Source organism: Carcharhinus amblyrhynchos, chromosome 2, assembly GCF_965287045.1.
Source record: "Carcharhinus amblyrhynchos chromosome 2, sCarAmb.v2.hapA, whole genome shotgun sequence".
Lineage (NCBI taxonomy): Eukaryota > Metazoa > Chordata > Chondrichthyes > Carcharhiniformes > Carcharhinidae > Carcharhinus > Carcharhinus amblyrhynchos.
This window is the reverse complement of record NC_137325.1, coordinates 11,552,718-11,578,268: the sequence shown is the minus strand read 5'-3', so window position 1 is coordinate 11,578,268 and position 25,551 is coordinate 11,552,718. Positions and strand designations below refer to the sequence as shown.

Here is a 25,551-nt window from a genome sequence, read left to right as displayed (position 1 = left end):
GACAGCACTCAATTGGTATTCCATACTGACTCTCCAAAGGAGCGTCCCACCCAGGCCGTCCTGTCTGCCCGATCCCTGTAACCCTGCACATGTCTAATCCACCTATCCAACACATTCCTGGACAATAAGGGGCAATTAACATGGCCAGTCCACCTAACCTCCTGTTTCAGGCAGAAACCAGAGCACCTGGAAGGAAACCCATGCCGACACAGAACATGCATTCTCCCCGCAGTCAGTCACCCAAGGTTGGAATTGAACCCAGGCCCCTGGTCTGTGAGGCAGCAGTGCTAACCACTGTGCCACTATGCTGCCCAAAAGTCAAATATCAGGCTTTCCTACAAAATCCATGAATGTGACTGACAGATTGCAGTTTTGTGTGGTCAGCAGAGAGAGAGAAGAGATTGCTTGGCCTTGCAAACTACCACGGTTGGATGTGGGGAGCAGAGACTGTATTGAGTTGAAGAGACATATATCCCATGGCCATCTAAGGACTCCAGGAGATTTTTCTGCAGTAGCCAGAGGAGAAGAATCATTGGGACAGGCTTCACTGCTGGGTAGTAGATTTGGAAAACTCACTGAAAACTAAGGGAAGCACAGGAAGTGATCACTCAAAATTACTACTCGACATAATAGCAAAATGTGAACTCATTGGAAGCTGAAAGGAATTGTGGACTGTCATAAGAACTGGAATTCTCTCGAGTGCAACATATGAGATCAGTTGCTTTGAAAATAGAGATCGAGTCAATAGTGTTTTTGTCATTTGTTACAGTAGATGTTTTAAAATGCTGTCATCTTTTATATTATCAACTGGAAGTTTGAATTTCTTTTTAAGCATTATTGGTCTCCACTGGCATTATATCAACTGAGTCAGGAAGAATTAACCACTACTTTCTTCTGTCTCTTAAACCAACTTCCTATTCATGCTACCCTTTATACCATTTTCCTTACCTTTTATTAACAAGGTGATTTTATTGAAAAAAATTATACACATTTCCTTAATCAATATGTTCTGTTATTTCCCCAAAGAGCTTTTTCAGATATGTCAGATCTAAGTTTACCTTGAATTTCTCTACTCATCCAAATAACTCAACTTTTTGCTGCAGGCCTTTACTGTTCATGGGAAGATTTGTGCTTTGTACCCCAAGCATTCTGTTTGAATGTTTAACATTGATTCTTGGAACAATTCCCTTTTTCTCTAACTAGAATAGGCTTTTTTAGTTGAGGCATTTCAATTCTGACTGTCCCTCTTTTTTTCACATAGTGAAAGCTTATTATGGCCATTTATTCATAGATGTTCGCCTGTTCTCACTAAGCCTCTCTGCTGCTTTATCTTTCTAGCATGCACTTTAAAACCTTCCTCTGACCAACTTCTGGTCATTTGTCCTAATATTGCTTTGTGATTTGCTGTCAAGTTCTGATAATGAAGCTCCTGCGAAGCACCTTGGTGCATTTTTTTTACGTAAAAGGTGCTATACAAGTTCTTGTTTCATGAGGAGCTGATTAAAGGTAACTATAGTTACATTGTTTCATGACTGCTAATCTTTTTCACTATTTAATAAATGGTCAGTGGGTAAAACGTGGGTCAAAGTCTGGTGTAGTGGCACTTTCAAAGACCAGGAGACGCAAGAAAGCCGGTAAATGAAATAAATTTAGACTCTGTTCCCAAGGCAGGCTGCAAATTAGCCTACCTATCTGAATATCTACAGTATGGGAAGCTGGAGTTCATCTGCAAGAGCTCTCAGGAAAAACAAACAGAAAATACAAAAGCTTAACACAGGTGATCAAATGTGGATGAAATTTGAGGTTTTCTCCAATTGCACTTTGCTACTGGATTACAGTAAAGAAATTGTACAATGAAATGAGAGAAAGCGGTTCTGACTGACAGTAAATTGAAACAATTGCACAATGCTGTGTTAAGTAGTGTGGAAAGCAACTCAAATGTTGGGACGTTGAGCCAAAATAGTGAGATAATCCTGCAACTTTAAATCATTAGTGCAATCATATTTAAACAATTGTATACACTAACTGTTGTCGCAATCCAGAAAGGATATTGTGGTAATGAAACGATACACGAGAGAATCCAGAATGATAGTGGGAATGGAGGGATTGGACTATGAGGAACTGTTATATAAACTGAGAAACTTGAATATGTTTTCATTGGAAAATAAGTTAGAGAAATGATGAGAGTGAGGGATTTTAGGATTCTCAAAGGACTGGATAATATAGACCAGGACAAGTTGTTTCATCTGGGTAGAGAATAGAACAAGTCAACACAGCCTAGAATTGAAGAAGTGTAAATTCAAAATTTATCTGTGGAACCATTTTCAGTGAACAAACGGAAGTGATTCATTCAAATACAAATCTGACGTTACTTCAGAAAATATTTTGGGGTACAGTGTGAGTAATTTGCAACATGGCACAGGTTAGTCTTGAGAGGAACAGGTAACTTTTGATTTATGGTTCCCATAGTTTTCATTGTCTCATGCTGAGATATTTTGTAGACGAATTCGTACAACAGATTAGTCAGCAACTCTTGTCATGCAGCATACAGGATGTTGGAAGATATATAAGGAAATCCTTGGTCTATCTTCTAGCAATTCCTGTGTTCGTAACTGCTACAATACAAAGTGACCAGGGGCAAGATTCTATTTGCTTGAAATGAGTGCAGTGCTATATTGTACACTTACAAATTATCAAATATCCATTGCAAAGCCAAGATGACTTGACTAGTAATATCCCAATATCTAATTAAAAACTCTTGAGTGGCAAAATTTATTTTGTGTGAAATTACGCTTGTAGCTGTATTTGACTTTTTGATTTAGATGGTTATATGCTGCATGTTGCTCTCCAAACATTTGTGTGGAAGAACATTATCTGAAAAGTTATGAAACTTAGTTGTGGCATAGCCTGTAGATAAAATGAAATATTACCCATAAATTTTAAAGACTGCAGATTACAAACAGGTCCAGCAAATGGTGTGGAATTGAGCTCTGTATTAATTGTGTTGTTGAGACTTCAACAGATCTTTGTATGCAAATTTTCACTGCTTGCAGTTTACTGTTGAACCTTTCTTCTGACACAATTACGCAATTTGTGGTGGGATTCTATTGTGGATCCCGCACGAATTGAATTATTAAAAATGTCTGGGGAAGTTTTGTAATCGAGACCTCAAAAGAACTTTGGGAACTGATTTATGACTTTTTTTATTCCGTCCGTTCTAAAGTTTCATTTTTCTTTTGACAAAGTGCTAAAGATTCATCCAGATGAAAGTTTGCAACACTGTCCAGGATCTAAGTTAATGTGTAGCTGGTCACTAATCAAAGTTCTGATATCATAATAAAATGCATGCTTATCATGCTCACAATTGGATTTACTCACCCTCCAAAACAACAAAAATTGAGTAGATTGACTTCACTTTGTTTTGTAATCATAATTTTATATGGCTGAATTATTCTATATCATGCAGTCCTCGAGGTGCGGGAATAGCTTTTAACTGGTGCATATCTGGACATGGTTTTGCCAAATGTCCAAAATGCTGGAAATACTGCAAACAGCATCAGTAGAGAAAATGGGCAAGTAAATTGTTTGGCTGTGGTGCCTTTAAAGCTGAGAGGCATTAATAAGAACAATCTACGCAAAACATGAGGGGGGATGGAGGGCAGAGATATTTGGGAGTAGAAATAGAAATGGTCTGTAAAATGTGCAAGTGGAAATTAGGTGATGGTTAAAATGCAAAAGTGCATCTACGAAGAGATGTAGGTGACAGGAAAGGCAGAGAGTGCAAACAGAGTATTCAAACAGATAAGAACAGAGCTTGCAAAATTAATAAGACAGAACTAAAGGCTCTGTATTTGAATGCATATGCCATATGTAATAGATCGGATGAATTGGCAGCTCAAATAGAAGTAAATATGCATGACGATAGCCATTACAGAAACTTGGTTGCAAGATGAGCAAGGCTGAGATCTGAATATTCAGTGTGACATTTTGAAAGGCAGGAAACTAGGGAAAACTGGTATGTAGATTTGTTAATGAAGGATAATGGTATAACAGTGAGAGATTACCTTGGTTCTAACAACAAGATGTAAGATCAGTTTGGGTAGAGATAAGAAATTGCAAAGGTGAGAAGTCTTTGGAGTAGTTTAGTCCTCTCGAACAGCAACTATGGCGTCGGGCATAGTATACAAGAAATAAAAGGGGCTTTTGCGGAAGACGTGGCAATAACCCTGGCTGATTTTTAATCTGCATGTACATCGGATAAATTGGATTAGCAAAGATAGCGTGGAAGTTCTTAGTGTTTTCAGGACAATTTCTTAGGGTAACATGTTCTAGAGCCACGTGCAGGCCTGGTATTATGCAGTGAGGTAAAATTATTTAATGACTTCATAGTAAATAAGGTGATCAGTGATCAAAACATGATTTGAAATTTGCATTCAGTTTGAAGTAGAGAAGATTCCATCAAAAGCTAGAGTTTTAACATCAATAAAGGCAAATACAAAGGCATGAAGACAACTGGCTAAAGTGAACTGTGAAATTAACTTGAGGGGTAAGACAGAAAAGAATGGTAGTAAGGAGATATTTCTCATCTGCAAAGATAGGTTCCAGTGAGAGAGAGTCTAGGAGAGATCTGCAGCTAACTCAGAAAGCACTCAAATTGAAAGAAAAAACAACATACAGCTCTAAAGTGACAGGTCAGGGGGGTTGATAGGTCAGAATATAAAAACCAGCAAAGAGTAAGAAAATGATGAAGAAAAGAGTACGAGAGAAAGATTGCTATAAATGTAAGAACAGGTGGGAAGAGTTTCTCCAAGTATTTAAGAAAGAAAAGTAACTGAAGTGTGCATTGGCCCGCTACAGAGTGAGTTGGAGTGTTAACAATGGGAAATAAAGTAATGGCAGAAATGGTGAACAGGTATTTCGTCTGTCTTCACTGTAGAACACATAAAACATTTGAGAAATGCTTGTAAATTGAGCTCAAATGATGGGAGGAACTTAAGATAATTGCAATCATCAGGAAAAGGACAGTAAAACAATCTGTTAGAAGTAAAGGCTGACAAGGTCCCCAGGATCTGATGTATTTCATCCTCTGACCCGAAAAGAAGTGACTGCTGAGATTGTAGGTGCATTGATTTTAATTTTCCAAAATTCCCTAGATTCTGGAAAGGTCCCATCAGATTTGAAAGTTGCAAATGTAACTCTGCTATTCAAGAAAGGAGAGAGACAAAAAACAGGAAACTACAGGTCAGTTAACTTGTGTTAGAGGGAAAATGCTAAAATCTATTTTTAAAGTAGTTATAGCAAGGTGATTAGACCACTTTCATGCAATCAGGAAGAGTGAACACGTTGTGGAAAGGGCAAGTTTGACTAGTTTAGCAGTGTGGATAAAGGGGAACCTGTAGATGGGATGTACGTGGGATTTCAAAATATGTTTAGTAAGATGCCACATCAAAGATTACCCCACAAAATAAGAGCTCATGGTGTAGTGGGTAACATGGATGGAGGATTGGTTAGCAAACAAGAAGCAGAGTAGAGATAAATAAGAATATTTTTTGAATTACTGAGCTTAATCAGTGGAGTGCCATACTAACCACTGCTGGGGCTTCAACTATTTATTATCCAAATCAATGACTTGGATAAAATGATTAAATGTATGGTTACAAAACTCAGTAAATGGTGAGGAGGACATAAGGAAATTGTAAAAGGATATAGATATATTAAGTGAGTAGACCAAAATTTGGTAAATAAAGTAAAATGTGGACTTTTCCACTTTGGCAGGAAGAACTGAAAATCTACATTTTAATTAAATGGAGAGAGATTACAAAATTCTGAGGCCCAGAAGGATCTGGGTGTCCTTACACATAAGTGTAGCAAGTGATCAAGGAGGAGAAAGGAGTATAAATGTTGGCCCTTTGCTACAGTTGTAGAGGATGGGTTGTTGTACGACAACAGGAGTACTGTGTACGGTTTTGGTCTCCAAAAGAAAGGACATAATTGCAGTAGAAACAGTACAAATAAGGTAACTTCAACCCATGAATCAGCCAAATTAATCTTCTGAGGATAGGTTGGGCCCAGATCCATTGGCATTTAGAAGAATGAGAGATGATCTTATTGAAACATAAGATCCTGAGAGGACTTGACAGGGTGGATGCTGAGGGGATGATGTTTCTCCTTTTGGGAAAGACTGGAACTAGGGGACACAGATTAAAAATAAAGGGTTTGCCATTGAAGATTGGGATTTTCCCATGATAGTTAGTCTGTGGAATTTTCTTCCTTTTTGAAGTGCAGTGGAGACAAGGTTGTTGAATATTTTAGTCCTGAGTTAGCTTCTTGATTTATAAGGGAGTCAAAGGGTGATGGTAATGGTGATGGTGGATGGAGGAAGTGGTGCATGACCCATTGATGAAACAATTATATTTGGGTGGCAAGCTGGGACTGCAGTTGTATGAAGTTATGTAAATGCACCATAACTACACAAAGTGAAAAGACAGCATACTTGGGATGTTTGAAGCTGAGAGTTTTCAACTTATTACTGCAACTGTTTCAAAACCAGATAAAGTAATGTAATCAAATGTTCATGTACATTAAAATTACAAGCATATCATATGCTGTATTAAATGTTCATTCCTTATCTTGCACAGAAATTTATCATTATTCAGAGTAAAATGTGGATCTAGTTTGTCACCAGACCATGAGTAACAAACTACTGTAGTTGACCTTTCATTGTTAATTGAAGTATATGTCATGTTAAAAATCTCTTTCACGCTTACCGAAAGGAATAACAGCTTGTATTTTTTTTTCGTATTTTTGTTTTTTGTCTATGTTGGTGAAAAGTAGTAGCGTTGATTTTTTTTTTGTTTAGGTGGGATGTTCTTTACCTAAATTTTTGCTTCACATCTATTAAATTTTGCATTAAAAATAAAAATCTCATCAAGGGATAGAATGAAGAGGAAATATCTCCTCAAAGATATTATAAAGTGGAGGTTGATTTCCCCCCCCTCCCCTCCCCAGAACTAGCACAAACACCCAAAGAGGAGTACCTCATCCTATAATCTAAAAAATAAAGTGGAAAAAAATGAGAGAAGTAGTGTGACCTGCTCTTCAGCAACTTCTGTTGGTTAGATACAAATTAAATTTCTAAAATCAACACTTAACAATTTATTTATCTAACAGTGAACAAATTAAATAAGCTATTAACAAAATGAATAAATCCCTTCGAACTATTAACTATTCCTGAAAAAAAAACAGATTCTAATGATATGCTTTTCCAATAAATACAATTCCCACTCATTAACAAAATAGCATTTAGTCACTCTCTAAATTACAACCAAGTCTTGTTTTCTGGAAGGTTTGGCTTTCTCTGTTGATTTTTCTGTCGAGAACTTCTTTGGTACTATTGCTGTCTAGATGGTGCTTTCTCTAAGACATAGATGAAGCTGAAAGCCAGCGATATCCTGTCTGCAAACTGTTATCTCTGGCAAGTGGCTGTTGGTCTTTTCTTTCACTGCCTCCTTCTTTTATTACCCGTGATGACATATCAATATTTCTCACAATAGGAGTAGCTAGGGTTGTCAAGACTATCAGATCCAAATTTAATACATTTTTGGTACCTAAGTACCTGATTCAAATTGGCTAAATTAAAAGCCTGTTGTCTTGGTAAAAACTGCTGCTTGGCCTTTCGATAGAAATGTCTCAGTTTGGGCTCTCTGTGTACTTGCATTTTTTAACTAAACACAGAAAAAGCACATTTTAAATGCAATGCTTTTCCCCCTAGCATTTTACAACTTTACCATACTTACAAACACAACTCTAACTTTCTACCTCCCAATCTACAATTTCTCTACCCAACTTTGCAACAAAGGTAATATAAATTATTCAACGCTTATTAATAGAAAATTGATTTCTATTAATGTGCAGTATTTGGAGTGTCAGCAGACTGAGGCTGTGGATTGCGTCAAAAAATTATCCTTTCAGTCATGTTGGACTTAGAGTGTTGGCACTTAAAGTTTATTTATTAGTCACAAGTAAGGCTTACATTATCACTGCAGTGAAGTTACTGTGAAATTCCCCATGTTGTCACACTCCAGCGTCTATTCGGGTCAATGCACCTACCCAGCATGTCTTTCAGAATGTGGGAGGAAGCTCAACAAAGCTTTGACAAAGGGTTGTTTGGACTCGACGTCAGCTCTTTTCTCTCTTTACAGATGCTGCCAAACCTGCTGAGATTTTCCAGCATTTTCTGTTTTGATTTCAGATTCCAGCATCTGAGTAATTTGCCTTTATTTTAGCAAGGACTCCTACCTAACAGGTTAACTGCTGGTTGATTTCTTCAGGCTGTTGCTGCAATTCCATGTGGTTTTTGTTCCTTGTTTCAGTTGCTGAAGTGCTTTCTGCAGAAATCGCATCAGTTGCTTTCAATGATTTCAGTCATTAGTAAACTTTTTCATCTCAGAATAAATGTAACTGGGAGAATAAGTAGAGACCACATAATTCTGGACAGTCTGTTAGCGGGAGGAGCAGGGCTGTCAGCCGTATTTGCTTAGGGTGTTCGGGAAGCCATTCTCTTACTGGAAACACGGAAGAACAATGGGTGAGACGACTGCACTTCAATAAGCGCAGCAGCTCAAAATTTGCCAGTGCTGCATCTACAATTACAGGACCGGTACAGTGGCACAGTGGTTAGCACTGCTGCCTCACAGCACCAGCGACACAGGTATGATTCTTGGCTTGTCTGTCTATGTGGAGTTTGCATGTTCTCCCTGTGTCTGCGTGGGTTGCCTCTGAATGCTCCGGTTTCCTTCCACAGTCTGAAAGACGTGCTGGTTAGGTGCATTGACCTGAACGAGTGCTGGAGTGTGGTGACTAGGGGAATTTCACAGTAACTTCATTGCAATGTTAATGTAAGCCTTATGTGATTAATAAATAAACTTCATTTAACTTTTAAGCATGGCAAGAGCCATTAGCTTTGAAGGCGAATATAGCTATGAACTTTAATTCATTTGAATCTTTCCAGGCTGGTGCTGGAGATATTGACAAAATCTCTGCCTTCCTGTGGTGCAAAATGGAAGTCACTAATGCTTTCTATTCAGAAATGTGCCTTTGTTTCATTCCCTCATCATGGGAGGGTGCCATTGTTTTAACTCTGCCATGCAACCAAAAGGGATTCCACTCCTCCAAGCTCCAGCTAATGTGTAACTATAGACAACTGATCATGCGGGTCAGAACCTACATTCAGTGGCAGTCAGTTGTGCCAGCTATATTTTGGCCTCCACAGCTAATCAAAGGGAAGTTACTGGTTAATGGGAACAATCGACTGATGACATGGCTGATGACTTGAATCACAACCAATGCACACTTGTGCAGCCAGTAAGCAATGGCAGCCATGCTACTACAAGAAATATGTTAGAGCAAATCACTAGCGTGCTGAAGCAATGATTCTGCTACTGGATCACTCTGGAGGAACCCTCCAGGAATGGACTGAACAGGTTTCAAGATTTGTACTGGTATGCAGCACCATTGCGCTAATGTGACTATCTTTATAACAACCAAGAAGCTGAGGCGCAGACTTGTAAGGAACAAGTAGGAAGGGATACTAGATAGTTTTGATATTTGGGTCTCCTGCTATTATATGCTTCCAGTGAACATCATAGTTACTGTTGTCTGCATGAGTGATCATGCTAATGAGTAGGCAACACAAGAATGCCATGCTGCCTGCATTACATCAAATAAGTGGGAGAGTAATTGTGCATTACGACCACTATGTCTGTTTTCAAGGACAATCCAATATAGCCCCCAAGATATCGGATTACCTGGTTACAGGGTAACATTTTCAAAGCCTGGGGTGTCAACTTTCATAAAATGGTTGGCAGAGGAACCTGCTACCAAATCAGCAGAATCTGCGTGTTTTATTCCTGTAACTGTGGCTAGTGACTTGGAAGAAACTGCCTCAGCCCAATGTAAGGACCCCGTTCCAGACAGGTCAATTTGCAGCCTTGCTCCCACTATGGCCACAAAATGGTCCATGAATTCATTAATTTCGTGGATGAAAGCTGCTACTCAGTGTTGGGGGGGGGGGGGGGGGGAGCGGGGGTGCTTGTATTTTTAAGACATTAGGACTGTCTCAAAGCATCTTGTATTTGAAGTGCAATGACAGTTATATGTGATAGCTATTTTAAGCACAGTATGATCACGCAAAAGCCCAGTGAGATATATTTCCCATTGTTCTCTTCTAATGGTGTTAATTGAGAGAATATTTCTGGCCAGATGATGCCTTGGAATTTATAACTACAACCTACAGCTGAACTACTGGTCTTGTTTGCTTTTATCTCAAAGTAGTTTGAATAAAAAGAGAGGTAACAATTCTTCCATTCTACAGAGCTTTAGTCAGACCCCATGAGGCTTGCTGCATTCACGCTGAGTCATAGGAAGAATCTCCTGCAATGGCTTCTCTACTTACATCATTATCTCTGCAACCTTTAAATTGCTTTTTTGCATGTGTTAATTGTTATAGACTTGTTTATGCGGATATCCAAATGTCTTGGCTGCTCAAATTCCTAGTCCCTCATCATTAAGAAAATATTCCAATTTGTCTTTGAGTCCAAAGTGGGTGGTTGTCTTATTAATCCATATTGAACTCCATCTACAACTTTTTTTTCTCATTCACTCCAGTCCTGTTCTGCAAAACCTCATTTCCTTAGTTTCATCTACATGGATAGTCAACTTCCTTCTTTCATCCAAATTATTGATGCATTCTGATTAGCCCCAGTCTCTCTCTCGTATAGAACATAGAACACTACAGCACAAACAGGCCCTTCGGCCCATGAGTTGCGCTGATCACATCAACACCTATCTATAACCCCCAATCCCATAAAACCCCATATACTCATCCAGAAGTCTTTTAAAAGACCCCAGCGAGTTCACCTCCACCACCACTGACGGCAGCCGATTCCATTCACTCACCACCCTCTGAGTGAAAAACTTACCCCTAACATCACTTCTGTACTTTCCTCCCCGCACCTTAAACCTGTGTCCTCTCGTAGCGACCATTTCAACCCGGGGAAATAGCCTCTGAGAATCCACCCTATCTATTCCTCAACATTTTATAAACCTCTATCAGGTCGCCTCTCAACCTACGTCTCTCCAGGGAAAAGAGACCCAGTTCCCTCAACCTAACTTCATAAGGCATGCCTCCCAGTCCAGGCAACATCCTTGTAAATCTCCTCTGTACCTTTCAATAGCTTCTACGTCTTTCCTATAGTGAGGCGACCAGAACTGCGCACAGTACTCCAAATGAGGCCTGACAAGGGTCTTATAAAGGGTCTTATCCTCCCAATCATTATCACAAGGATGTCTCCAATTTCATGGACTTTTATTTGTAGTATTTGTGTGGAATTTTATTAATTGCCTTTTGTGAATCCATAGAAACAACATCCATAAACATGCATCTACCTCCATGTGACTGACAACCTTCAAAAATAAATCAACTAGGTTAATCAGATATAACCTATCCTTCACACAAGACTGATCACACTGTACCAAACAATACGTTTTAGTGACTTAGCCACAACTAATGTTAAACTGACAGCTTTTTCATTTGCTGGATATTGTGTCTCTGTCTCTTCCCCCTTAAAAAATGGATTAACATTTACATTTTCCAATCCAAATGCACAATCCTGAATCTAGAAAGTATTTAAAAATTAAAGGTAATTTTCTCACGTCCCTTCTATCTTGAAGCTTATTTACTCCATTGACATTTTTTAAAATGTATTAAATCCATCAAATTCCTCCCCTTGACTTGTTTTTAGATTCCTTTATGCCACTGGTATTTTGATTTCTTTCTCAACTGTGAAAGTAGGTGCGACTATTTATTTACAAGTCTAATATCTTTCTATTATTCATTTTATTCTCATGTTTTTCTCTTACGGACCCATATTCCCCTCTTTGTCATAAAATATTTATAAAATTATGACTGTTGGCTTTGACATCTCTCATCTCTCTCTTGCACATTTTTTCCTCAATAGTTTTTTTAAGCATACCGTAATACTTTGTCCCTTTTGCTGCTTGTTATGACTACCCTTCTGTTGGATTTCCCATCTTTGTTTTTCCATTTAACTTGATACTATCTCTTGCCTTAAGTGTTGATCATCACAAATTTATTGACACGGAAGTTCCATCCCTCTTTTTTTTTTCACCCTCCCACCAACTCAGTGATGTTGCCCACTGGCAGCCCACGCTGATGTACCCGTCAATGGACGACTGTAAATGAAACATGCTGATGAGAAAACAGATGTGTGAGACTGGATTAAAAGCAATGTTCGGGCACTGGATAGAGAATTTGGGTTTGGAGGAGCAAGTAACTCTGTAATGGGATGATTGGGACTTGGGCTAAGAGGAGATTGGTAGCAAACTAGTGTTCAGGGGAGGAGGTGGAGTGAAGACCAGGACATGGGGTTGGCAGGAGAGTGGCAGACTGGGGACTAAAGATTGGGGAAGGTAAGCAGGAATAGATATTGATTGGAAAGAGCCAAAGGAGAGGAGAAACTGGAAAATGGAGCTCAGTAATGGGAGGAGTTGGAAATGGACACATTCTGATGCAACAAAAGGACTCGACCCTCTCGCACTTTTTGAACTTGACCAAATATCTTTTGTAGAAAAAACATTGTATTTAGGATCTGTATGGTTCATAATTTTCAGCATCAGTGAAGGTGTAAACCATTTTTTTACCTCCCAGGACAGAACCAGGCCTACAAACTGCATGGTAAATGCTGTGGTGTGCTTTCATTAGAAAGATGCACGTATTTCTAATTAAATATTGTCCGGAAAATACCTCTCCAAGAACAATACCTTTTTAAAAATTGGAAGGAAGTTGAATTATTTGGCCACTTTCTTGGGAACTGACCTGGAGTTTTGTTTTTGAAAAGGTTATAAGTTCACCTTGGAATGCAAGCAAATTGCCTTTTCCAAGAAATCATATGACTCAACTAAATAACCAGCCAGGCATGCCTGGGCAGATGAAAATACACTTTTCTCGAGCTTTAATTGCTGGAGGAAAATTATTTTCAGGCCGTGGGGTGGGGGGTGGTTGCCTTCCTGATTCTCTGGAAAACACCTGATCTGGGATGAACTTTGACCTTTTTTTGGATTCAGTATGTTTTTGGAGTAAAGGAGAAAGGAAAGTTTGAAATTTATTTGTTAGTACAAGAGTAGGCTTACATTAACACTGTAATGAAGTTACTCTGAAAATCCCTTAGTCGCCTGTTCAGATACACTGAGGGAGAATTTAGCATGGCTAATGCACCTAGCGTGTCTTTTGGGCTGTGGGAGGAAACCAAAGCATTTGGAGGAAACCCTTGCAGACATGGCCCCAGTCATCTCTTTCCCTGCATTGCCTGAAATTTTATGTAGTTTTCAAATTCCAGCTAAGAAAACAGCAATCTCCATAGAACTCGTCTGTATTTGGAAACTTGAGATGAGAGAGATCCCAAGGACAGTGATTCACCAAAACTCAGAACCTCCAACAACTTATGACCAACAATCCATCTTTGCAGAGCCACTAAATCGATAGTGTCCCTTTGAACTTTTTCATAAAGTTTGGGGGGAAAAAGTGCCCCCCCACCCTTTAAAATGCCAACCTCTGCAATCACAGCGCACACTGATCAGCTGACCTGATTGCATGGTAGCACAGGCTTTGAGTGGCTGATCAGCCAACTTGCATTCTTATGAGGCCTTGGTATCCCATCTCATTTGTACAATCATAACTTTGGCAATACACAAAGCTTCCTGATTTCTGCATGGAATGTCAATCTTTATGTGCATAAATCCTAGAGTGGCACTTGATAGCAGGAAGTACCACCAGCCAAGGCATCAGGACATTGAATGCAGTGATTTCTGTCCTACTGGTGTTTATACTGGTAGCCAGAACAGTGCAATCATTTTACAGCCACTAATTGGGAACACCAACTTTACAATATTTGCTCATTAAATGTCTCAAACCTAGCTTGTGCGCGTGCAAGTTCATGACCACATTTCCGGATTGCAAATTGTATATTAACCAGTTTTTACAACTAAAAAAAATTTTGTCTTGTAATAAACTGATCATTCTGCCATACTGAGTCATAATTGCAGCTTAAGAACCTCTCTGGCCTGAGGGAAAACACTAAAATTTATAATAGTGAAACTATTTTATTTTCTGGTGAGAACTTCAACATGATTGGCTGCTTGCGTTGCATAAGTCTTCTTGACTTAGTGCCAGATTCAAACTAACATCAACAAAAGTGAAATCCAGGCCCAGCGATTGCTAGATCTTAGTGGGGAGCTTTGTTCAAGTTCAATTGTAAGTTGTTGCCTTCACCACTGACCCGAAACTTTGGGCCTTATTTCTATTGCGTTGTTGATGTTGCTTTGTGTAGGAAAACTGCAGCTACTCATAGGTGGCCGGCAATTGGGTTTCTGTAGCTCAAATCAACTTTTGATGCTTGTGTGCAGACTTGTAGCTATTTGGATTTGTGTACTTCAGTTAGTCAATATGGTATCACACTTATGGTGCATTTCTGAGAGACTGATAATTGAAGTAAATCTTAAATATGTCAAGACATTAAATATCAAACTGCACATTTGGAAGCTTAAAATATTAAGATCGTATTTTATATTTGTATCAGATTTGATATTTCTGTAAACAAACAAATGTAATGATTAGCACGAAGAGAGGATATGTTATGTCCATAGATATTCATTAAAGTTGCAGAAAGGCATTGGAGTGAGTGCAGAAAAGGTTCACAAGAATGATTACAGAGCTGAGCGACTTCACTATTATAGAACATAACATAAGAAATAGGAGCAGGAGTAGGCCATCCAGCCCTTAGCGCCTGCCCCGCCATCCAATAAGATCATGGCTGATCTGTCGTGTCTCTGTTCCACATTCCCGCCCTCTCCCCATAACCCTTAATCCCCTCGCTTATCAAAAACCCATCAACCCGCGTCTTAAAAATAGTTAGCGAGGCAGCCTCCACCACCTCAACGGGCAGAGAATTCCAGAGATTCACCACCCTTTGAGTGAAGAAGTTCCTCCTCAACTCCGTTCTAAACCGCCCCCCCTTTATCTTGAGGCTGTGCCCCCTAGTCCTTCTGTCCTTTCTGAGCGGGAAGAGCCTCTCCACCTCTATCCTATCCATCCCATTCATCATCTTATACGTCTCAATGAGATCTCCCCTCATTCTTCTAAACTCTAACGAGTACAAGCCTAGTTTATTCAGCCTCTCCTCATAGCTCAACTCCGGCATCAGCCTAGTGAACCTCTGCACTCCCTCCAAGGCCAAAATATCCTTGCGTAAGTACGGCGACCAAAACTGCACACAGTACTCCCAGCTGCGGCCTCACCAATGCCCTATACAGCTGCAGCAAGACCTCCCTACTTTTATATTCAATCCCCCTCGCTATGAAGGCCAGCATCCCATTAGCCTTCCTGACCACCTGCAGGCTGCGTTTTTGCGACTCATGCACAAGGACCCCGAGGTCCCTCTGCACCGTCGCCTGCTGCAGTTTTTCGCCCCGTAAGTAATAGTCCTTCCTACCATTATTCCTACCAAAGTGGAGATTGGGGAAGTTGGGACTATTTTCTTTGAAGACAAGAAAAGGACGTTTGATCGAGGTTTTCAAAATCATGATGGGTCTGGACAGAGTAGATGGGGAAATACTTTTCGTACTGGTGAAAAGATCAAGAGCAAGAGAGAGAGTTCTAAAGAATTGACAAAAGAAGCAATGGAGACATGAGAAATTTTTTCACGCAACAAATGATTGGGATCTGGAAAGCACTGCTTTGAGTGTGTGGTGGAGGTAGGGTCAATCAAGGCGTTCAAGGGGCAATTATTTACCGGAAAGGAATAATGTGCAGGTCACATGATAAGATGTGGGGGAATGCTACTAGGTGAACTATGCGTTTTTGGAATTGTGCAAACATGATGGACCAAATGCCAGTTCTGTACCGTATCTGATTTATGATCTTTCAATGGTGTTATACTACGACTCCCTTTCAACAGCCAGTCACTGATCTTAAATCCATGTTCTCATCAAATAAAGATGAGATATATCTACCATCTCTCCCATGAATTTTAAAAACAAATCATTGTTTTTGTCTCTACAGGTACTGCTACTTTCTTGGATGCTTTGGGAGCTAATGGTACAACTAATATTCAAAGTTCAGTAACAGGTGTTGCAGGACACAAGAGGAAATTTATAGATGACAGACGGGACCAACCTTTTGATAAGAGACTAAGGTTCAGCGTGAGACAAACAGAAAGTGCCTATCGATACAGGGATATTGTTGTCAGGAAGCAAGACGGGTTTACGCACATTTTACTTTCCACCAAGTCATCAGAAAATAATTCCTTAAATCCAGAGGTGAGTACATTTTTTTTGATTGCTTTCATCTGAAGATCCACAAATCCATTCTGAAATACTGCTGATTGCGTAATTTATAGCTCAAGGGTGCAATAAATAAAAGGATCATCTTTCGTTTTATAGCACCTTTCACCATTCTAAAAACACTTTTTACAATCAATCAAGTGTAATCGTTATAATGTAGGAAATGTGAAAGTCGATTTGCCGGCAGCAAGTTTTCACAAACCGCAATGATTTAGTGATATTAATTGAGGGGTAAATATTGACCATGGCACTGGGGATAGTTTTCTTGCTCTTTAAAATTGTGCTGTGGGATTTTTTACATTCACCTCAAAGAGCAGAAGAAGTCCCAGTTTACCATTGCATCTCACAATGCAGCATTCCCTCTACATGAATTACAGTATCAGCCTAGATTTTTGTGCTCAAGTCTCTGGAGTGGAACTTGAACCCACAATCTTCTGACTTGAGATGAGTGCTACCAACTGAGCCACAGCTGACAATTAATCAAGTGTACTTAATCAACAGTCATTTCTTTGATTTGGGTCATAGGAACAAGTTTGTATCTACATTCTTTCCTGTTTACTGTATTATTAATTGGAAAGTTCTGTTAACTGAGTCTTCCTTGTGTAACTTAAAATATATCAGAAATATGCAGTTAGGATTCCCTTTTAAGGAAATATATTAATGACAAATAATGTCATGGGTGTGCACCATGAGTCCAAAGGATCGCTATCTGCTTAGTTATATGGTTTTGTGCACCACCTGAAGGACAACTGGTGATATTACAACGCTAATTAAAAACGTTTGCCTGCCTAAAATGTTTAGCTGCTTATCTTTGAAGAAATCCTTGGGTTTAGCTGTTGCACTAAATGTTGAATTGTTATACAATTTGTATAACTTTTTATTTGTTGTAGAGAAACATTCAAGTGGAATGCAAGTACAAATATCCCCTCAACGCCAGATGCTTTGGCTTTGATAAGTGTCTGTTAAACTTTTGAACACCTAGCTAATTATCATAAGTTATTATGGAACTGAAGCTGCTATAAGGTCTTGTTGCAACTTGGAGTGATGGAGGCTTGAGGGTTAAACTTTTTACAAAAGTCTAGTCTTGTTTGAAATTAGTATTTAACTAAAATTTACTTTTAAGCTTAAGTTTTTTCCAACCTTAAGCAACGCTAAAGAAGCTGTCTACAGGAGAGCAGCTGTAATTAGTTAATTAGGCAGCTAGTTTAATCTGATTTCTGTAGCGGCCATAGCAGTGACTTTTCTGTGACTTGGTGGTATAAATACAGCAGTCAGTGTACAGAATTCAGAATGGACACTGAGAAGCTGAGACTACAGTGAGTGAGAGAGTTTGCTGAAGTGGAGAAGGTAGTGCTCTTTTTTCAGCCCCTTTAGTATAGGGAAGAAGCTGATTGGTGGTTGTTCTGCTTATTTTACTTAGTTTGTAAAATTAAGGAAGGGCAGGGCAGCCTGATCAGGTGGGGTGTACATCCTGTGGAATGTGGGAAATCACCATGTGCCCTAGACAAACTCATGCAGGAAATGCCACCAGTTGCAGAAGTTCAAGTTCTGGGTTTCAGAACTCGGTGGCTGGAGTCACTCTGGTGTACAATTATAGCACATTTAGGAAGGTGATCACACCACAAGTTTAGGAGCATTTAAGTAGGGAGGGAGTGGATGAATGTGAAGCAGCCTGAGAACCAGAAGGATAGTACACAGTCCATTGAGTTAATCTTGCTAATTTACAGGAAGTCAGCAAGAGGAGAAAGAAAGTAACAGTGATAGATTAATTGATTGGGGAAAGTGGTATTTTTGTGACCATGGATGTTTCTCCAGGATGTGATCAGCCAGATATTGTGGTGCATGTTGGTACCGATTAAAATAAGTAGGAAGCGAGATGAGGATCTGAAAGCAGACTTTAAGAAAAAAATTGAGAAGCAGGACATCAAAGGCACTAATTTCAGGATTATCCCTCGTGCCATGTGCTAGTGAACATAGGAATAAGAGAACTAAGCGATTCAACACATGTCTAGAGAACAGGAGTAGGAGGGAAGGCATTGGATTTCTGAGGCATTGGGACCAATTCTGCAGGTGAGACCTGGACAAGATGGATGTAGCTTGCTCAGCAAGACCCAAACATCCTCGCAAAAGTTTGCTAACACTATTGGGAAGGGTTTAAACTAGTTTGACATGGGGGTGGGGACCTGAGGAGTAGTGCAGACTGAAAGGAAGGAAAAAGTAATAGAAAGTTGTATGCAAAATTAGAAGTTAAGCAACGCAACAGCAAACACCAAATGGGGTTCGAATGTGGAATAATGTTAAGATAAAGTTGAGGGGATTCTATCTGAATGCAAATGGCATTCACAGTAAGTTAGGTGGTTTGAAGGTATAAACAGAGGTGTATGGATATGATTTAATTGTCGTTACAGAGACAAGGTTACAGGGTGACCAAGATTCCAATGGGACCAAATATTGAAGGCTATTTGTCACTTACAAGTGATGGGCAAAAATGAAAAGGGGGTGTAGTAGCACTATTAATGAAGGGTGCGAATACTTTAGTGAGAGAGAATCTTTGATTGGAGGATCAGGATGTAGAATGAGTTTTAGGTGGAGTAAGGAGGAGCAAACATTAGTCAGTTGTTTGAGCTGTTATTATCATGTATTAGCATACAGTGAAGTATTATTTCTTGTGTGCTATATAGACAAAACATACTGTTCATAGAGAAGGAAACAAGAGTGTGCAGAATGTAGTGTCACAGTCATAGCTAGGGTGTAGAGAAAGATCAACTTAATGCAAGGTAAATCCATTCAAAAGTCTGAGTAGCAGGGAAGAAGCTGTTCTTGAGTCGGTTGGTATGTGACCTCAGACTTTTGTATCTTTTTCCCGAAGGAAGAAAGTGGAACAGAGAACGTCTGAGGTGCGTGGGGTCCTTAATTCAGCTGGCAGCTTTGCTGAGGCAGTGGGAAGTGTAGAGAGTGGGAGGCTGGTTTACATAGTGGATTGGGCTACATTTACAACTTTCTGTAGTTCCTTGCGGTCTAGGGCAGAGTAGGAGCCATACCAAGCTGTGATACAACCAGAAAGAATGCTTTCTATGGTGCACCTGTAAAAGTTAGTGAGAATCGTAGCTGACATGCCAAATTCCCTTAGTCCTCTGAGAAAGTAGAGGCATTGGTGGCTTTAACTATATTGTCGGCATGGGGGGACCAGGACAGGTTGGCGGTCTGGGCATGTAAAAGCTTGAAGCTCTCAACCCTTTCTACTTTGTCCCCATTGATGTAGACAGGGGCATGTTCTCCTTCACATTTCCTGAAGTTAATGACAATCTCCTTCATTTTAATGACGTCGAGGGAGAGATTATTGTTGCGCAGCAGTTCACCAGATTCTCTCTCATTCTTGTACTCTGTCTCATCATTGTTTGAGATCAATCCTGGTGACTTCAGCAAACCTGAAAATCGAATTGTAGGGGAATTTGGCCACACGTGTATAAAGGAGTATAGTCCGGGGCTGAGAACACAACCACGTGGAGCACCAGTGTTGAGGATATCATGGCCATGGTGTTGTTGCCTATCCTTACTGATTGTGTTCTGTGAGTTAGAAGTTCAGGATCCAGTCGCAGAGGGAGGTGTTGAGGCTCAGGCCACGGAGTGGAGATGAGTTTCATGGGAATAATAGTGTTGAAGGCTGAGCTGTAGACAATAAATAGGTGTCCTTGTTATCTAGGTGTTCCAGGGTTGAGTGCAGGGACAGGGAAGTGACGTCTCCTGAGGACCTGTTGTGGCGGTAGGCAAACTCTGGTGGATTCAGGTAGTCCGGAAGGCTGGAATTGATTCATCTAAGCTTTCAAAGCACTTCATAATGATGGATATCAGAGCCACCAGCCAACAGTCATTAAGCACGCTGCTTGGTTTTTCTTGGGTACCAGGATGATGACCATCATCTTGAAGCAGATGGGGACCTCAGACCACCAAATTTTAGTGGTAATGCTGGGACACAGTATAAATCAGGAAATAAGAGCTGCATGCAACATGGATAATACAATAATGATGGGTAACTTCAATTTGCATATGGACTGGTAATGTGGAGAGTTAAGGTCCTGGAGATTGTTTCTGGAACAGTGCACTAAAAAACCAACTAAGGATTGGGCTATCTTAGATAGCGGCACAATGGTTAGCACTAATGCCTTACAGCACCAGGAAGCCCGGTTTGATCCCTGGCTAGGGCCACCATGTGGAGTTTGCACATTCTCCCTGTCTGGGCTTTCTCCGGGTATTCACGTTTCCTCCCACAGTCCAAAGGTTGGGTGGATTGGCCATGCTAAATTGCCCCTTAGCATCAGGGGGACGTCCTAGGGTAAATGCATGATGTTGTGGAGATAGGGCCGAATGGCTGCCTCCTGCGCTGTATGATTCTGATTTTATTTGGTCTTAGCTAATTCAAAGCTAAAATAACCTTATAAAGGAGTATTTAGGAAATGGCGACAATAATATGATAGAATTTTATGTTAGGTTTAGGTTTGAAAGTTATGTAATTTTAAAACTATGAAAGTATGAGGGGTAAATTGGGAAAATGCATTGAAAGATTTGATAGACAAGCAATGGCTTGTATTTACGTGTTACATGATTTACAATTATATATGTTCTGCAAGAGACAAATCCAACAGGAAAGGTGAATCAACTGTGACTAACAGAAGAACTTTGCATTATATCAAATAAAATGGCTTAAGGTTGTCAGCAATCCTGACAATTGGGAGCAATTTAGAATCCAGCAAAGGGGGACCAAGAAACTGAAAGGGAAAAGAGACTATGAATGCAAGCTATTGAGAAACATAAAGGCCAACTATAAAAGTTCTTTAGATATGTGAAAAGGAAAAGACAAGGGCAAATGTTTGTTCATTGTCAGGCGACTTTATAATGGAGAATAAGAACATGTTGGAGAAACCTAACAATCATTTTGTGTCTGCCTTCGTGGCAGAAGATCTCCCAGAAAAATCTCCCAGAAATAGTAGGGAACCCCCAGGCACAGTGTCAACAGAGGTAATACCTAGATTGAAAGTTGATAAATCCCCTGGACCAAATGAGCTACATCCCAGAATGTTGAAGGAGTTGACTATAGAGATGGGTTCATTGATTATCATTCAAAATTCTATAGATTTTGGAAGGGTTCCTGCAGACTCAAAGTAGCAAATATAACTCCACTATTTCAGAAGGGAGGGAAAAAGAAAACTGGTCAACAGACAGGAAACAAACAATTGCAATAAATGGTTCCTTTTCCGGCCGTTGCTAGTGGCGTACCATGTGGATCAGGACAAGGATCCCAGCTATTCACAATGTATATTAATGATATCACCAAATTTCAAAGCTGGGTGAGCTGTGAGGAAGATGCTGAGATGCTTCAGTGTGATTTGCACAAGCTGAGTGAGTGGGCAAATACATGGCAGATGCAGTATAAAGTGGTAAATGTGAGATTATCCACTTTGGTAGCAAAAAGAAAGGCAAATTGCTATCTGAATGGCTATGGATTGGGAGAGGAAATATGTAATGAGACTTGGATGTCCTTGTATATCAGTCACTAAAGGTAAGCATGCAGGTGTAGCAGTTGGTGTAGAAGGCAAATGGTATGTTGAGCTTCATAGTGAGAGTTAGATCTGTTTGAATAGCAGAGCAGACTCAATGGGCTGAACTGCCTCCTGTGTTCCCATGTTCTCTAAAAATACCTATAACTAGCAAGGTATACTTTAAGATTTTGCATACTTTTTGATTTGATTTATTATTGTCTCATTGCATGAAAAGTATTGTTTTTTGCACACTATACAAAGCACAAGAAGGAAAGGAGAGAGTGCAGAATGTGATGTACAGTCATAGAAGCATGGAACAAGCGCAAAATATAGAACTAGAAGGTATGTTGAGCACAAATTGCAAAAAGTCACCTCGCTCCTATGCCATGTTGAATTTTGGTAGAATCCCACCCTCCCAAAAAACCTCTTACACGCACAAGCATAGATTTACCGCAGTCCATTTATTTTATATCCCCTGTTTATCTTGTATTTAAATCCTGTAATGGCCCATACACCTCTCTTCTCCATCTTCCTGCAGCCCTAAAACATCACCATAACTTTCTATTCCTCTTGATTCTGACCTCTTGTGCGTCTGGTGGCTGTGATTTAACTGCTAAATAGCACATTCTAAAATTTATCTCCTCCACCTTTCCAGCTCCCTCCTCTTTGTATTGGATTTACAGGCTTTTTTGGTAAGTTGGTAACATGATCAAATTTACATCAATGTAGAATCTGGGATCCATCCTTTTAATTGTGAATACTAAAAGTCCATCCTCCAAATGTGCTGAATAAGTAGTCACTGAGGAATATGTCTACTTTCTAATATATTTCTATTTGCCATTGCAAAGATTTTGCTTGCTGATACAATAATCTTTGTATCACTATCTTCAGTTACTATTCTCTTGTTGCCATCAGATGGAAATGGCTTGCAGTGACTCCATATCCGGAAACAACCTTTCCTTCATATCTCACTATTTTCGTGTATTTGATTACTTGCTTTTCATATGCATCAATGCAAGCACGGAGAAAGAACAAAAAAGCAATAAAATTGTCCCCATACAGTTAAGTTTACTGTTTAGGAGTGAAACAAAGACTGTATTTTAAAATTAGCTCTTTGTACTTCCTTCTTCCAATTCAATTCTTGTTTCTCACTTGCCAGTCTTTGCTTATGCTTAGTATAACTTTTTTAAAAAAATGTGTTTGATAATGTGCTACATAAGATAATTGTGGATGGAGTTAAGGTAGACATTGAAAGGAATGTGGTAGTATGCCATTTTAGTTCAACAAAGGATGGAAGTTAGTTGTGGTTGATGGATATTTTCTGATCTAATTGGCTATAACTTGGTGTTTCCTCCAGCAGTGGTATTGTCATCATCGTTCTCAATATACGCAAGTAACTTGGGTTTGGGGAAGCAATGTTAATATTTCTATACATCACAAAATTAGGAAGCTCAGTTAACTCAGAGTACTGAGTGCATAACTTAGTTGGCACAGGCTGAATAGCAGCCTTTGTGCTGTAAAATTCCCCTTGCCCCTGCATGCTTGCATAACTCACCCTTGTGTGATCTGCTTCCATTTTATCTATTGCTACCTTTTTAAATGCCACTTTAGTTCTGTTCTTATTGAAACTGAGCGATCTCATTTCACCCTGCATTACGAAATAAACCTCTTCTCACTGAAGAGAATAATACACTTTCACATTAGGAAAATGTCTCACAGGCTTGGGGGTCAAAAGGGCTACCAGATATGGGCAGGAGCATAAAGGTTTCTCTTGAGGGAAAGAGAAATAAGGAAGATGATATTTGAGTTTTTGTCTACAATCCTATGATTTGTTCCTAATACATCTGTCTTCACTGAGTCATCAAAATGCAAAGCCTTCTGTTTCTTAAATATTAATATTAAAGCATTTAGAACCAATGCATAACATATCCAATGCAGCTGGAGCTTTTTGGATTATTAATCAGGACAAGAATTGATTGCCAGTACATTAAGTTGGGTGTTGAGCAAACCTGTGATGTTTGCTTGTAATTTAAAGTGAGCAGTAGTGTTTTGCCAAGCACATTGTGTGGCATGAATATTCCATTACACCAATATTTTGGTGATGAGAAGACAAAGGTACATTGATGGTTTGACAATTAATGTTTCAAGATTTATGATTTTTTTTTATTAGGCAACTTCTTGCAGCGGTATGAAGGAAATTGAAAACTGTCGTGCCACATAGTTGTGAGCCTGTGTAGTTGGCACAGTTGTCCAAGAGATGACGATATTTTTGGTGCATTCACATTGTTTGATCTTTTGAATGTTTAGTTTGGTTATCTTGTGGTGATTTCTTTTTGTGCTTTTTATGTCTTGTGAATTTTTAAAATATTTTGAGAACAATTTATATTATCTATCTTGTACCTCATGCTAGTTCTGAGAATATGCGAATCCACAGGCCCTTTATGGTTGAACACACCAAACTGCATAACTGGCAGATGTGGCCAAGACCGATTGCACTGATTTCTCAGCGACCCACCAGATGTCAGTAAACTGAGTCAGCCCATCTCATGATGTCTCCCTTATGAGGAAGTGTTCACTTTTTTTGCTGTTGAAGATCTACTTCTGAATTCCCTCTGAGCATCCCCCTGATTCGGACTGCTTCAACAACTGTTGATGTTAGAGTTTCAACCTTGTTTCCCTAGATTACCAAGAACTCCACGCACAACCTCAGCTCTTCAGCCATGCTGAACAGAAGACCACTGCTCCAAAGGATTGCCTTCGCCTGCTCATCTCCAAGGCTTCCCATGAGCCCACATTACTTGAAGCTTGCCAACCAGAGCCCTTTTTACTGCTCGGAGTCTCTTTCATTGATTCTGGTCATACCAGTTCCTTGTTCAGGTGGCTCCTACCCTGGTTCTCTCCCTCGAGGACTTCTTCGGGGAATGATCCTTTATGGCATCCCATTCCTGAATCCAGCGATCAGGTTTTTGTGCCATTTTCTTCCCATGCAGGCATAATGGGTTCTTGCCCATAGCCAGAAGAACTCCAAATGCTAGAATGCCTATATGCAGCCCATTCCCATTCTGTGCTTGCATGGAAGCTCCCACAATTTGCAATTCCTGGCCTCTACACAGGAATCAGGTAAGTTTGGATTTCTTAACATGCGTTTATGACAAAAGTTCCATGATTTCTCCCTTTATGATATTGTCTCACCAAAAATCATCATCAAACTGAAATGCTAATAATCTGGTAGTTTTAACAATCCTCTTTTGTCTAATCTGACCCTCGGCAGGCTTTTTGATTTGGTTTATTATTGTCACACGTATTAGTATACAGTGAAAAGCATTGTTTCTTACATGCTATACAAACCATACCATTCATAGAGAAGGAAAGGAGAAAGTGCAGAATGTAGTGTTACAGTCCTAGCTATGGTGTAGAGAAGGATCAACTTAGTGCAAGGTAAGTCCAATCAAACGGCAGCAGGAAAGAAGCTGTTCAAGTCAGTTGGTACGTGACCTCAGATTTTTTTCCCAATGGAAGAGAGAATGTCTGGGGTGTGTGGGGTCCTTGATTATGCTGTCCCGCTTTTCAGGCAGCAGGTAGAGTACATAGTGTCGAA

At 39.7% G+C, this 25,551-nt stretch overlaps 1 protein-coding gene across 2 annotated transcripts in view; it reads left to right on the top strand.

The window, feature by feature from the left end:
* cdyl (chromodomain protein, Y-like) overlaps positions 1–25,551 on the top strand; it is a 189,792-nt gene that overhangs the window by 152,118 nt on the left and 12,123 nt on the right. For both annotated transcript variants that reach the window (XM_080202092.1, XM_080202087.1), the window contains exon 3: positions 16,136–16,392. In XM_080202092.1, the coding sequence (XP_080058218.1) occupies positions 16,136–16,392 (257 nt within the window). The remainder of the gene's footprint in view (positions 1–16,135; positions 16,393–25,551) is intronic.